Source organism: Prorops nasuta, unplaced genomic scaffold (genome assembly GCF_024137725.1).
Source record: "Prorops nasuta isolate Cenicafe-Biocafe unplaced genomic scaffold, Cenicafe_Pnas_1.2 PNAS00023, whole genome shotgun sequence".
In the NCBI taxonomy this organism is placed as follows: Eukaryota; Metazoa; Arthropoda; class Insecta; order Hymenoptera; family Bethylidae; genus Prorops; species Prorops nasuta.
In genome coordinates this window covers 3135784-3148937 of record NW_027116820.1, presented here as the reverse complement: position 1 = coordinate 3148937, position 13154 = coordinate 3135784, and the positions used below count along the sequence as shown (strand labels likewise).

Here is a 13154-nt window from a genome sequence, read left to right as displayed (position 1 = left end):
CTCACCCCTTCCACATCTTCCCAACACATGCTCCCAGCTTTCCCTTTCCCACCCACATACCCTACACCTTCTCTCATCCTCTTTCCTCCAATATTGCCCTTCCCTCATCTCATTTCCTAGCCTATACCTTGCTATTCTTCTCCATTCACCTTCTCTCTTTCCTTCTCTCAGGTACTCCGGTATCCCTTCCTCCATCACTATCCTATACCACCTATTATATCTCGATGCTCCTATCCTACTCCTTCTCTCCTCTTCTTCTCTCTTTTCCATTTTCCTCGCTACTTCATCCCATATCCTTTCTCTCTCTTCCTTATTTTCCCATCCTTCCCTGCCTCTCTTTTCACCATATTCCTCTAACAAACTTCTCCTCTCCTCTTCCCATCTTGACCCTTTTTCTCCTCTCCTTTCTTTCCCTTCCATCTCCCTCAGACACTCCCTTACCCACTTGTTCCCTTTCCCTTCCCTCAGCTTCTCTTCAAAATCCCATGCCCTCTTTCCTGCCCTTCCTTTTAGCTTTCTCATTTTCACTTCCTCCCTCACTGCATAACCTGGTGTAACCCACTCCACCCCCAGTACCCATTTAATGAATCTCTCTCCCATCGCCTCTATCCTTCCTCTCTCTGCCCAACCCCATATCTCCGCTCCATATCCCATCACAGGCCATATCATCCTCTCAAACATCCATAGTCTTCTTCCCACATTATTTCTAAATATCCTTTGTAACGAGGTTCTCTCGTTACGTATCAAGATACCGGATTTAATAAAGAAATTAAAGAGAAGCTAACGACTAGTAGTGGTTATTTCAAACCCTACATTACCGACTCGGTGCATAGGTTTCCGAGTGGACAGGAAGTACCGTCTAGGAACATCCCTGTGGACCGTCAGAAGACCGGATGAAAAGACCGGCGCTCCACTTAAAAGTCCAAGCCGACCAAGCGAGCAAGGCAGGGCTGTGCCAAGTAACTTGGTGGCTTGAGACGAGGAGAAGTGGGTACAGGGACTCCTGCGAAAGGCGAATTCTCTAGTCCCCTGAGGAGGGGGAAATAAGAGAGTGAGTCGGGCCTGGGACGTCGCGCAAGGCGGACGTACACCACACCGGCTCACCGATGAGTGTGTCCGTGTGCGTGAGGTGAGCTTGCTCCCTACGCAACGAACACACTGTATGCTATCGATGCATAAGGGACCTGTGCAGGTATGGTAGGTTTCTGCTGCATGCCGGGTGCCGCCGCTAAATCCATGGCAACGCGCATGGCACCGCGGACTTGGGCATTGCGGGGATGCACCACCCTGACAGTCCCCTATGAGAAAAGATCTCGATAATGTTCTCGTCTCCTCACCTCCCCTCACATGTGTGAGTGGGTGGGTGGGAGAGTGTGTCTATTGTCGCGAAGCTCGGGCTACCTGTAAGGGACCCTCCCCTCTCTCCACGACCTAGCACACTGAGCAAACCTGGCTTCCGTACCGTCCTCTGTGCACTACCAATCAGCCCATTGGAAAATGCATACGATTGGAATGGCGGGGTAAGACCCCTATGTTAACGCTGGGTTGTTGGTCACCCACACGACCAACTGGCGCCCTGAAAGTACCGAATGTAAGGACGGCCGAAGGTAATAGGAAGATAACTATCACGATCAGCCCATCGTGGTAGAAGAATCCATTACACCTTCTTCCTAATCCCCATACCTCCTTCATCACCGCTCCGGTTTTCCTCACCCTTTCCCCTACGTGCCCGTCCTGTCTTCCATTTCTCTTCATCGTGTATCCTAGGTATTTCACCTCTTTTACTTCTTCGATCCATCCTCCCTTCCACCTGCATCTCACCTCCCCTCCTACTCTCTTTCCAAATCTCACTATCTTTGTTTTTTCCACACTTAATTCCATCCCTCTATCATCCAAGAACTCCTCCACTACTCCCAGCATTATCTTCATTCCCCCCATTCCTTTTGCCATCACTACAATGTCGTCCGCATACGCCAGCGAATATATCTTCCCTGCCCCTATTTGTATTCCTCCTTTCGCCCTCTCCACCAATCTTTCCTCTAACTCATCAATATATAAGATAAAAAGCTTCGCGCTCATCGGACAACCCTGCCTTACTCCCCTTCCCGTCCAGAATTTCTCCCCCAACTCTTTTCCCCTCCTTACTCTGCATACTGTTTCTCCATACATTTCCTTTACCGCCTCCCTCAAATCTTCACTTACCCCTTTCTTTTCCATCACCTCCCATAATATCTCCCTGTTCACTCTGTCAAAGGCCGCCCTTATATCTATGAAACATCCTACCATTCCTCCTCTTCCCTCCTCCATTTCCCTATTCACCAGGTAGTTCAACACATAGATGTTTTCCATCACTCCCCTTCCTTTCCTAAAACCCGTCTGCCCTTCCCCTATCATTCCTTTCTCCTCCATCTCCTTTTCTAACCTTTCCCCTAACACCCCCGCATACACTTTCGCCATTGTATCCATTAAGGTTACCCCTCTGTAATCCTCCACTTTCTTCCCTTCTCCCTTCTTCCTAATCGGCACAATTACCCCTACCTCCCATCCCTTCGGCCATCCCTCTCCTCTCCATACCCCATCACACACCCTCCACGCTTCCTTTCTTATTCCTTCCCCCCCCCCCCCCCATTTCCATACTTCATTTTCCAATCCATTTTCCCCTGCCGCCTTCCCTCCCTTTAGCCTTTCTATCTGCCTCTCTACCTCTTTCTCATCTATTCCCCCTTCTCTCTTCTTCTTTCTCCCTCTTCTCTCAACCTCCACTCTCTCTTCCTTTTCCTCCCCCCATCCTCCTAACTGCTCCTTAAAAAACCCGTCCCATTCTTTCATTGCTATCTCTTCTGCTCTATTCACTCCCCTCCTTCTACTCCTCCTTATAATTTCCCATACTTCCGCCTCTGTTCTCGCTTTGTCCACTTCCTTGTACCATTCCTCTCGCCATCTCTCTTTCTTTCCCTCACACATCTCCTTGTACATTCTTTTCTCTCTCCCGTACTCCTCCTTCCCTCCAGATCCTCTTAACCACCTTCTCAGCTTCTTCCTTAATTCCCTTTTCTCCGCTCTACATTCTTCATCCCACCATCCCCTTCTCATCCCCGCCCCCTCCCTCTTCTCCTTCTTCACTTCTTCCTTCACTTTTCTCACCTCCTCTTGCAATTTTTCCCATCTCTTCTCTACACCTTCCTCCCCTTCCCTTTCTATCCTCTCTGTTTTCTCTTTAAACCTTTCCAACTGCTCTCTTTCCCATCCCCTCTTTACCCCGCCCTTCCTCCCCCTTTCCTCTCTCTTCTTCCTCTCTTTGTCTAGTTTCACCACTATCGGTAAGTGATCCGATTCTACTCTCACCTCTACCTCCATCTCCCTAATCTCCTCCCTTGTTTCCATATCTCCCACTACGTAATCTATTACTGATCTTCCCATGTGCCCTACGTATGTGTATTCTCCTTCACTATCTCCTCTCACTGTCCCATTAAATACCACCAGTCCCATCTCTCCCATCAATTCCATCATCCTTGTTCCCTCTGCGTTCACCACTCCGTCCTTCGACTTTCTTCCCATACTCCTTCCTCCTTCCTTTCCTTCCTCCTCCTCCCTTGCCTCTCCTATTCTTGCGTTCCAGTCGCCTCCTATCAGACATTTCTTTCCCTGTTCCCTTTCCACCACTCTCCTTATCCCATCTTCTATGCTTCTAATCCCCTTTCCGACATACACTCCTATTATTCTCCACTCCTCTCTCCCTATCTTCACCTCTATCTCCATTATTCCTTCCTCTTCCTCCTCCTCTCTTTTTCTCTTTCCGTTCATTCCATTTTTCACTCCCATTACTATCCCACCTTTCGCCCTCCCCTTTTTCTCCTGTCTTTTCGCCCACTGTACCCACCATTCATGCCCCCTTGGCATCTTCTTCTTTAAGGTTTCCCATCCCTTCTCTTCCAACCACGTCTCCACTAAACACACCACATCCCACCTCCCTATCCTCTCCCAAAAGTCCTCGTCCTTGTTACTCACCCCTGCCACATTCCAAAAAGCTATCTCTACTCCTCTTCCCTTCCTATCCATTTCTTTTCTTTCCTGCCTCTCTCCTCTCTTCCCCCTTTTCTTTTCTCCTCCACCTCCTTCTCTTTCTCTCCTCTCTCTCCCTTCCTTCTTTCTCCCATCTATCTCTTCCCATTCCCCTTCCCATCCCTTCCCCCAAAATTTTCTCCCTCTCTTGCCTCTTCCTCATTCCATCCTTTCCCTTCCTTGTTCCATAGCCCTCCCTTCCACTCATTCTACCTCCACTCCTCATTATTCACCCATACCTTCATGTATCCCACCCTTACCCTTTCCCCCTTTCTTCTTTGTCCCTCTGCTATCTCCCTTACCTTCCCCATTATCCTTCTTTCTTCCCATGTTAGATCATCCTCTATCCTTTCCTTCCTCCCCTTCAATTTATTCTTCCCCTCCATCACTTTTCTCTTCACTTCTCTACTTTCTAGTTTTACTTCTATCCCTTTTCTCCCTTCCCCCTTCATCGCTCTTAGCACCCTCACCTCCCTCACCCCTCCTTTCACCCCAATCATCTCCATTATCCTTCCTACCTCCTCCTTCAATCTTTCCTCACCTCCCTCTTCCCTTTCCATCCCCCACATTATTATATTGTTCCTCCTCCTCTCCCTTTCCTCTCTTTCTCTCTCCCATTCTAGCCTCTTTATCCTCTCTTCCATCTCTCCGTTTTCCTGTCTTCTGTTCTCTTTCCCTACCCTTCCCTCCTGTTTCTCCCTCTCCTTCTCTCTCTTTTCCAGCTCCTCCATTCTTCCTTTCAGTCCTTCTATCTCCCCCTCCACTCCCTCCTATCCTTCTCTATTTCCTCTCTTACCTCCTCTATTTTCTTCAGTATCTCATTCTTTCCCTCCTCTATCCCATCCATCTTCTCCTTTATTCCTTCTATTGCCTTCAACACTTTCTCCATTCCCCCTTCCTCCCCCCTCACCGGCGATCTCTCCACCCTGGCACTCTTCTTGAATGCCCATTTGTCCCCTCTTCCTCTCTCCTCCTCTCCCTCTCTTTCCTTTCTCTTCCCCCTCAAAAATTCCTCCATACTTCCAGTACTCTCCGTCCTCCTCCTCTCTCCCTCCCCTCTATCCCTTATCAGTCTTCCTATATTCATTCTCCCCCCTTCCCTTTCCTTCTCCACCTCCCTTCCCACTTCCTCCTCCTTCCCTTTTTCCTTCTCCCCTCTTTCTCCTTCCCTTTCCATTTCCTTACTCTATTCTTCCTTCCTACCTTACCGACCTCTCTGTCCTTCCTTTTTTCCCCGCCAGGTGCCCCAGTTCTCTTCTTTTCCCCTTATCGCCTATCTACCTCCCTCTCTCACTTTCTCGCCTTACTTCCGAAACTCCGAATTCCTATCTCTCTTTCTCTCTCCCTTTTCTGCTCACTTTCCCTTCCCCTTCCTTCCCTTATATTCCTTTCTCTCGGGCTCCCTTTCCTTTTCTCTTCTTTCTACTCCCTGTCTTATCCTTTTCACTAACCTTTCTTTTTTCTTTCCTCAAATGCCACTTACTCACATCATTCACCCATCCACACACACACCGGAAACGGAAGTCTAATATGAATATTATAAAAGACAGAGAAGAAATTTTACCTATAATTTTCAAGAATAATTGTGATTGTGAAGTGGATTCTATTTCTAAAAATATAAATGAAAATGAAGATTATGATATTGCTAATATTCTGCTTGAATTCTATGATCAAGAATTGCAGGAACATAAGAATCCACAAGAAGCACGCATTAAAGAATTTGTTTCCAGCAAAATACAGAAAGAAAATAACATCAACTTGATGCAGCTATTAAAGTCAGATGAACATTTAAAAACTTTTACAGGAATAACATTTACGTTATTGAATAATTTAAAAGAAATATTAACTTTATGTGAAAATAATTCTAATAAATTTGGATGTAATATTGAAACAAGAATAGTACTGTGTTTGTGTAAATTAAAATTGAATTTCACCTTTAAGTGCTTATCAGTTTTATTTTGTATGACACGACAAACTTGTAGTAGTTTATTTGTAACTACATTGCAATCCTTAGCTTATGTTTTAGAAAAAGCAATATACTGGCCAACAAAGGAAGACATTTTAAAGAGTATGCCTAAATGCTTTAAAAAGTTCCAAGAAACGTATGTAGTCTTAGATTGTACAGAAATACCAGTAGAGAAGCCTAAATGTTTAAAATGTAATCTTCGTTTGTACTCGCACTATAAAGGTTGTGAAACTATAAAATTTCTTGTTGGTGTAGCTCCTTCAGGATTAATAATATTTATTAGTGAACCTTTTGGAGGAAGGGCATCAGATAAAGCTATCTTTAATTATTCAAAAATAATTGAAAGACTTGAACCAACGAGAGATGCGATAATGGTCGATAAAGGTTTTGCTATTGAAGAAGATTGTGCATTAGCTCACATAAAATTGTTTATACCGCCTAAATTAGGAAAAAATAAGCAGCTACCAAAAGAGCATGTTACAAGTACTGTTGAAATTGCATCATCTCGAGTTCATGTTGAGCGATCAATTCAGAGAATTAAATTGTTCAACATTCTCAAAGCAAAAATGTCTCTGAAAACTGTGCCCTATATAGGAGAGATTATTAAAGTCATTTGTGGTATAGTAAATTTAAGCGAATCAATTTTATCCGATGACAAATTTTAATAAATAACCAAGCTTATTAAAAATTTAAATAAATATTGTAGAAATATTGTATTAAAGAAACTATTTATTTGTAATACAATTTATTAATAAAATTTACATATGGTTTTAATAATGGATCACATTAGTAGTTTATCACATGCTTAAAACTTAAAATTAAAACAAATACTATAGTATTTAACTTCTATTAATTATACATGCTTTAATCAACAATTTTAAACTTTTATAAGTTATCAAAATCAATTTTCATATTATATATGCATTACATATAAGAATCTTATTTTCTATTATCACATTTTACAGGTACATTATTATTTAAATCACATTTGTTAGAGCATGAACTATTATTTTCTTTATCTTCCGAAACTAGATGTTTTAAAAGATATGAAAAATATACATTTCTTAGAGTAGGTAAGTACACGTTTTGAACAATATTCTCATCATATGAAATTTCTAATATATACATAGATGAATCATAAGAACAAAAAATGATGAAGTGGCATAGTTTTAAGCCAGTTAAAAACATACCTAACTCAATTTGGCAGTAATACTTATGCTTTGTTTTCAAATTCATTACTGTATGAACATCCTCCAAATATTTCAATTCTTTACAAGCATTAGATGCTGACATTGTTTTTCCAATGTTAGGGCTTTTTATTTCTATTAATAACTTCTTAGGTACAATACCATCTGGGCTATATCCTAGCCATGGAATACTTTTATTTATTATCAGTCCTACTCGAATCACTGATAACCCAGTTGCTTTTTGGTATTCATCAATGGCTCTTTCCTCCATTAATATACCATGACGTGTATCATCTGAGCCTGTAAACTTAGATTGCACATTTTCTTCAATTTATTTATCCCAATTGGGAAGTTTGTTTTTTGAGTATGTTACATAATCATACGCATTGCTAGCAGTAATCCTTAAAGCTCTTTCGCTTCTCCATAAATTATCATTTTGATAGCGAGTATTAAAGCATATATTGATTGCTTCTTCATGTGTCACTACTACTCGACTATTATAAAAATAAATTTCTTCAGCTGATATTGTATTATTTATCTTATATGAAGCTTGATATATTTGACCACTAGTTAAAACTTTAATTTCTTCTATCAAGAGCTTATAATTTTCATTATTATCTGACTCTATTTCAGCAATACTTCTGTATTTTTGTTTTACCTTCAGTAATTCTACGTTCTTCCCTAAATCTGCGAAATTTCACTATATTAATATTTTCAATTTTATATGAGTAGCATATTTTTCTTACCTTTCATTAAAATATCCAGAATATTTATTTTGTCTGAAGTAACTTTTATACTCGATTTTATTATCTTATTTTGTTGCAGATGACAAAATTTGCTTAAGGGCAATATTTCATACATCTCTTTTGCTGAATGTTTTAGCTTTCCCCATTCTTGTTTCATATCAGTACAGGTAGCTTCTTCAATTGCATTTGACGGCGTTCTTGAAAAATTAATTACTTTATTAATTTATTTCAAACAACCAAGAGATATTATATATAATACTAAATGCTTACTTATTTAAATATATTAATACAGCAACAGAATGTTTACATTTTCCCAAAGTTCCTGCTTTGCATGAACAGAGACAATTGATATTTTTGGCATCCTTCATTATTATATCCACCTTCACTTCGTGAGGATGTTCGCTTAATGCTGATGTTTTGAGACATAATGCAATAATTTTTATCCTTGTAGTAATTCGGCTTTCTAGTCCGCAGAATATGATGTGGTTAGCTCGATAAACTCTGTCTCCTTCCTCGTATGGCCTTAATCCATCGCCAACATATTTAACAATGTCAGCTAATTCAATAAAGTAATGTTCTTCGGTCATTCTTTGTTGCAATAATTATATTTTTTTAACAAATACATAAAATAAGCTTCGAATAATCACTATACTCAAACATTATAATTAATATCACAATTCGCATCGCATAAAAATGGATCATAATGAATTCATCACACCACTCTTAGAGCAGTTGTTATTTCGGTCGTAAGAGGCGCTGACGTTTCTTTTAACAGGGCGAATAGCTGGTAGGGGCCCATTTGTTCCAAAATTTTAGTACAATGCGTGTGTCTCTCTACATAACTTTGTGAATATGGCGACCTGTCAAAACACTGGTACACTCCGGGAAATATATTCTGTCCAACTTATAACCAAATGTTTTAAAAGGTCGTACTTCAATAGCGGTCAACACTTTTCTACATCACGCTGGTTACCTGGTCTAGTGCCGAGTCCCGAGCAATAAACCGAGAACAATCGAAGAACCCTATAATATACCTGATACTCTAATCACTAATCTAAAATTACTATTTTTGTATTTTTAATCAAACATATTTGAAATTATTACGAATACATTGCTTGTCTTTTTAACATGAAAATGAGTCCAAATACGACATTAATCGAACAATTATTTCTTTTAGTTATACCTTGAAGCTGCTACTTTATTATCTATAAATTCTAATAAAAATTCAATATTACTATATATCTTCGTTATGCGTTAAGTTAAAATAAATCTCCAAAATATTGGAAAGGACATAAACATATTATTAAAAAATTAACAAATATAAATTTTAGTTTAAGATATAATTGACAAATAAATGTAAATATTTTAAAATACTATCTTTAAAAAGAAAAAGGTTAATCATCTCATAAAATTAAAAATTTCAATTTTTTTAGTATGATTCTGCTACGGGTTAATTGATGCTTATTTGGATTATTTATAGACATATTGGAATAAAATAAATTTGATTTTTAACAGGTTTTAATAAAATGGGAGATGTAAGATATAACTAATATAGAAATAATAGTCCGAATAACGTCATTTTTGGATTCATTTTCATGTTAAAAATACAAGCAATGTATTCATAATAATTTCAAACCTGTTTGATTAAAAATATAAAAATTGTAATTTTGGATTAGTGATTAGAGTATCAGGTATATTATAGGGTTCTTCGATTGTTCTCGGTTTATTGCTCGGGACTCGGCACTAGACCAGGTAACCAGCGTGATGTAGAAAAGTGTTGACCGCTATTGAAGTACGGCCTTTTAAAACATTTGGTTATAAGTTGGACAGAATATATTTCCCGGAGTGTACCAGTGTTTTGACAGGTCGCCATATTCACAAAGTTATGTAGAGAGACACACGCATTGTACTAAAATTTTGGAACAAATGGGCCCCTACCGAATAGCTGGCTAGCTAGCTCCTGCGCGAAGATCCTGCGTGGTCGTCCTCAGCAGCAGACGACGTTAGCGCTTCATGGTCCTGCAGCGGGGCGATGCGGTGCGGGGCCGGCAACGGTGGGTCGGTAGTGGCGCGGGTAGGGGAGAACGCAGCTAGACGCGTGAGGCGTCACCACGGTAAGGAGAGGGGACGGGACTCGCTGCTAGGCGTTCGCGACGCCAAGCGCGGTAAGGGGAAGGATAGGTCGACGCGTAAACATACGCGGACGGTACAATGGGTGCGAGGGAGATAGACTTATGTGGATTTAACATGGGTTAGAGAAGGATAGAGGGACAAGAGTTTTCAAGCTCTTGTTGGAGCAGAGGATCCTTATTCTAAGATACTTATAATTTTAGCATTAGTAGAGTAGCAATGCGATTCCGATGACAGGGAGTGGGGGAAGCTGTTTTGTGGTGTGGAAGGGGGATGGGTGGGGATAAGACTCTCTTAGTATGGTAGTGGTGGGGATGAGGAAGGAAAGGGTATTATAGTGGGATCGAGTTTGGTTAGGGAGGAGGTATTTTTCACCCTATGGTACCGTTGGTTAGTTATCCTACGGGGACCTAAATTATCCTACGGGGCCCTATTTGAAGGAAGGTTTTTTCACCCTTCGAAGTCGATGGTTAGTTACCTTACGTAGCCTCACTATTTCCGACTCTGCTACACAGATAAACTAGGTTGAGTTAATTGCTAGTTCCAGTAGTCACCGCCAGGTGACTGCCTACCTTAATCTTCTTTCGCGCTAATGGTATTTTAATATTACGTAATTACACACACGGGTGAACTAGTTCAATTTAAAAAAGATATTTGACTAAAATTATACATTCGCGGTACCACGGGATACGGATATAGAGAAGCTAGCCTTCAAGAGGAGGATGTGGATGAAAAAGGAGGAGGAGGAGGAGGATGAGACATGGAGACTGGATGAGTAACTGATAGTAAAACTTTAGTTATTGAATAAAAAATAGTTTTAAGAATTTTTATAGCCTTCCCTGACTTATCTTTTAGCCATTTTTAGCTTTTCAGGTAAGCATATCATGCGATCCATCTAACAAGCAGGCTAGGTATTAGAAAGGGAAAGAGTTGTCAGTGCACTTCATTTTTTTGGAGGGGTAGGTAAAGCAAAAAAAAACATAACTTTTACCTAGACTTTAAGAAACTGTATTGGCACCATTCTAGCGATTGGAGAACTGATTGTAGAGTGTGCAGATATCTTTTAGAACGGATATGCTCGAGCACCGGTGTAACGTCCACAAAAATTTTTCGACATTTTTTTTTTCTCTCCTAAGTAAATACTGATCAAACGACAGCTATTTTAATTATTAATATTATAATCTTAACCCTTGTTCTGTTAACTAGAAAATAAATTACGATATTTAAGAAAATGTATAACTACCGTCCCGACCTCGAGAATACGTATTGTCAAAAGAGAACCTATTACTTTAGCTATAAGTACCCAAATATTTGTGGAAAATGTTATAATCGCCTCAATAAATCAATGCGTATCAATTACTCGTTATACAACGAACATATTACTACTATATACCCAGAAATTAATAACATTGATTATTGTTTTAATTGCAAAAATGAATTAATAAATATAGAGAAAGCTAAATGTTGTAACATTTATTCATTGGTATATGCGGAAGATAGAAAACAAAACGATAAATAACATACGATCCACATGAATGTATACCTATATATATATATTTATATATCGCTTTTTATATGAATAATAAGAAAAGTAAAATTAAATAAGGAAACAATTGTAAGCCAAGATACCACATTACATAACAATAAACTCAACGAATTTGAGAAGTCCCTGGAAGATGCAAACTCAACATCAAGTTCCAAGAATCACCAAGTGATAAACCTTCTCAAAAGGGTACTGCTGACCAATCAGTTTTTCTCTAAGCCGGTCAAAAGGAAGCGGATCAGCCTCAGTCTCATCTCAACGCCTCTACTAACTAGACAAACAAAAACAAGCTCTAATTAACGCATTCAAAATATACTTGACACGGTACATTAGGGTGGTATCTTGACTATCTTGTATACAACATAGAATAAAGCTGACTCGAGAACGGACAATACATTTATTGAATCAATCCAGGACCGAACTTTTTCTTTGTCATCTCATTGTCGACAACACTCACTCACATTACCATCTGTAATATCTCCAGGCGCTGATCTTTTACAAATTTCTTTTTCCACTACCAAAAGAAATAAGGTAGGACTTGAATTTTATTGAGACTCTGCTTTTACCCCAATTCTACCTATCCTATCGCATGAAGTGTACGAGCGAGTCCCGGCTTCCGCGATTAGTCAATTCAAATTGTGACATTTAATAGGCTAAAAGGTAGCGGAAACTCATAGTCAAGAAGAATTCTCAACTTTTACTTAAATCTCATACATCCACAATAGTCATACTTGCGACCTAGCGTACGCAGTGGACTATTCCACACATGCGATCGACCCGCAGTTCTTACTTAAATCCCATACATCCACGATAGTCACACTTGCGACCTAGCGTACGCAGTGGACTATTCCACACATGCGATCGACCCGCAGTTCTTACTTAAATCCCATACATCCACGATAGTCACACTTGCGACCTAGCGTACGCAGTGGACTATTCCATGCATGCGATCGACACGCAGCTCTTACTTAAATCCCATACATCCACGATAGTCACACTTGCGGCTGACCATACGCAGTGGATTATTCCATGCCTGCGATCAACACGCAGCCCCTTTAATCCATCTGCTAAACTACGCAGTGTAACCATGCCTTCCCTCCTTCAGATTCAGGGTTATGCCCAAGAAGAAGTGCAGAGGTGGGCGTAAGAAGAGGGAGAAGATTCTTCGCGCCAAGCTCAAAAGAGAGCTCGAAGCTTACAGGCTGTTGCAGGAAACATCGTTTCCAAAACAAAATACTGCGACGAAGACCACTCTTCAAGACGTTCCTACTAATATAGAGCCTACTGTATCCTTAACACGTCCTTTGGGTGAAGTAGAATCCGTACGACAAACAGAAATATTAGATTCAGATCTCGAAATTCCACCTAGCGAAACCGGGAACGAACTACCGTATCAAACACTAGATTTCGAACAATTCTTCCGGCAAGAAAATCCCTTCAATAATCCGCTAGGAATTTTTACCCCACCCCAGGAGACACAGTTTGTTAATTTTTCTCTTCGCCAACAAACTACGGTAGTA

The 13154-nt window shown here is 40.3% G+C and overlaps 1 protein-coding gene across 1 annotated transcript; it reads left to right on the top strand.

Moving 5' to 3' along the window:
* The first annotated feature begins 5592 nt into the window (after positions 1 to 5592).
* Positions 5593 to 6693, top strand: LOC136781598 (uncharacterized). Its single transcript, XM_066740492.1, has one exon. It carries the CDS (start codon positions 5593 to 5595, stop codon positions 6691 to 6693), a length of 1101 nt encoding a protein of 366 aa, XP_066596589.1.
* The last annotated feature ends 6461 nt before the right edge of the window (positions 6694 to 13154 follow it).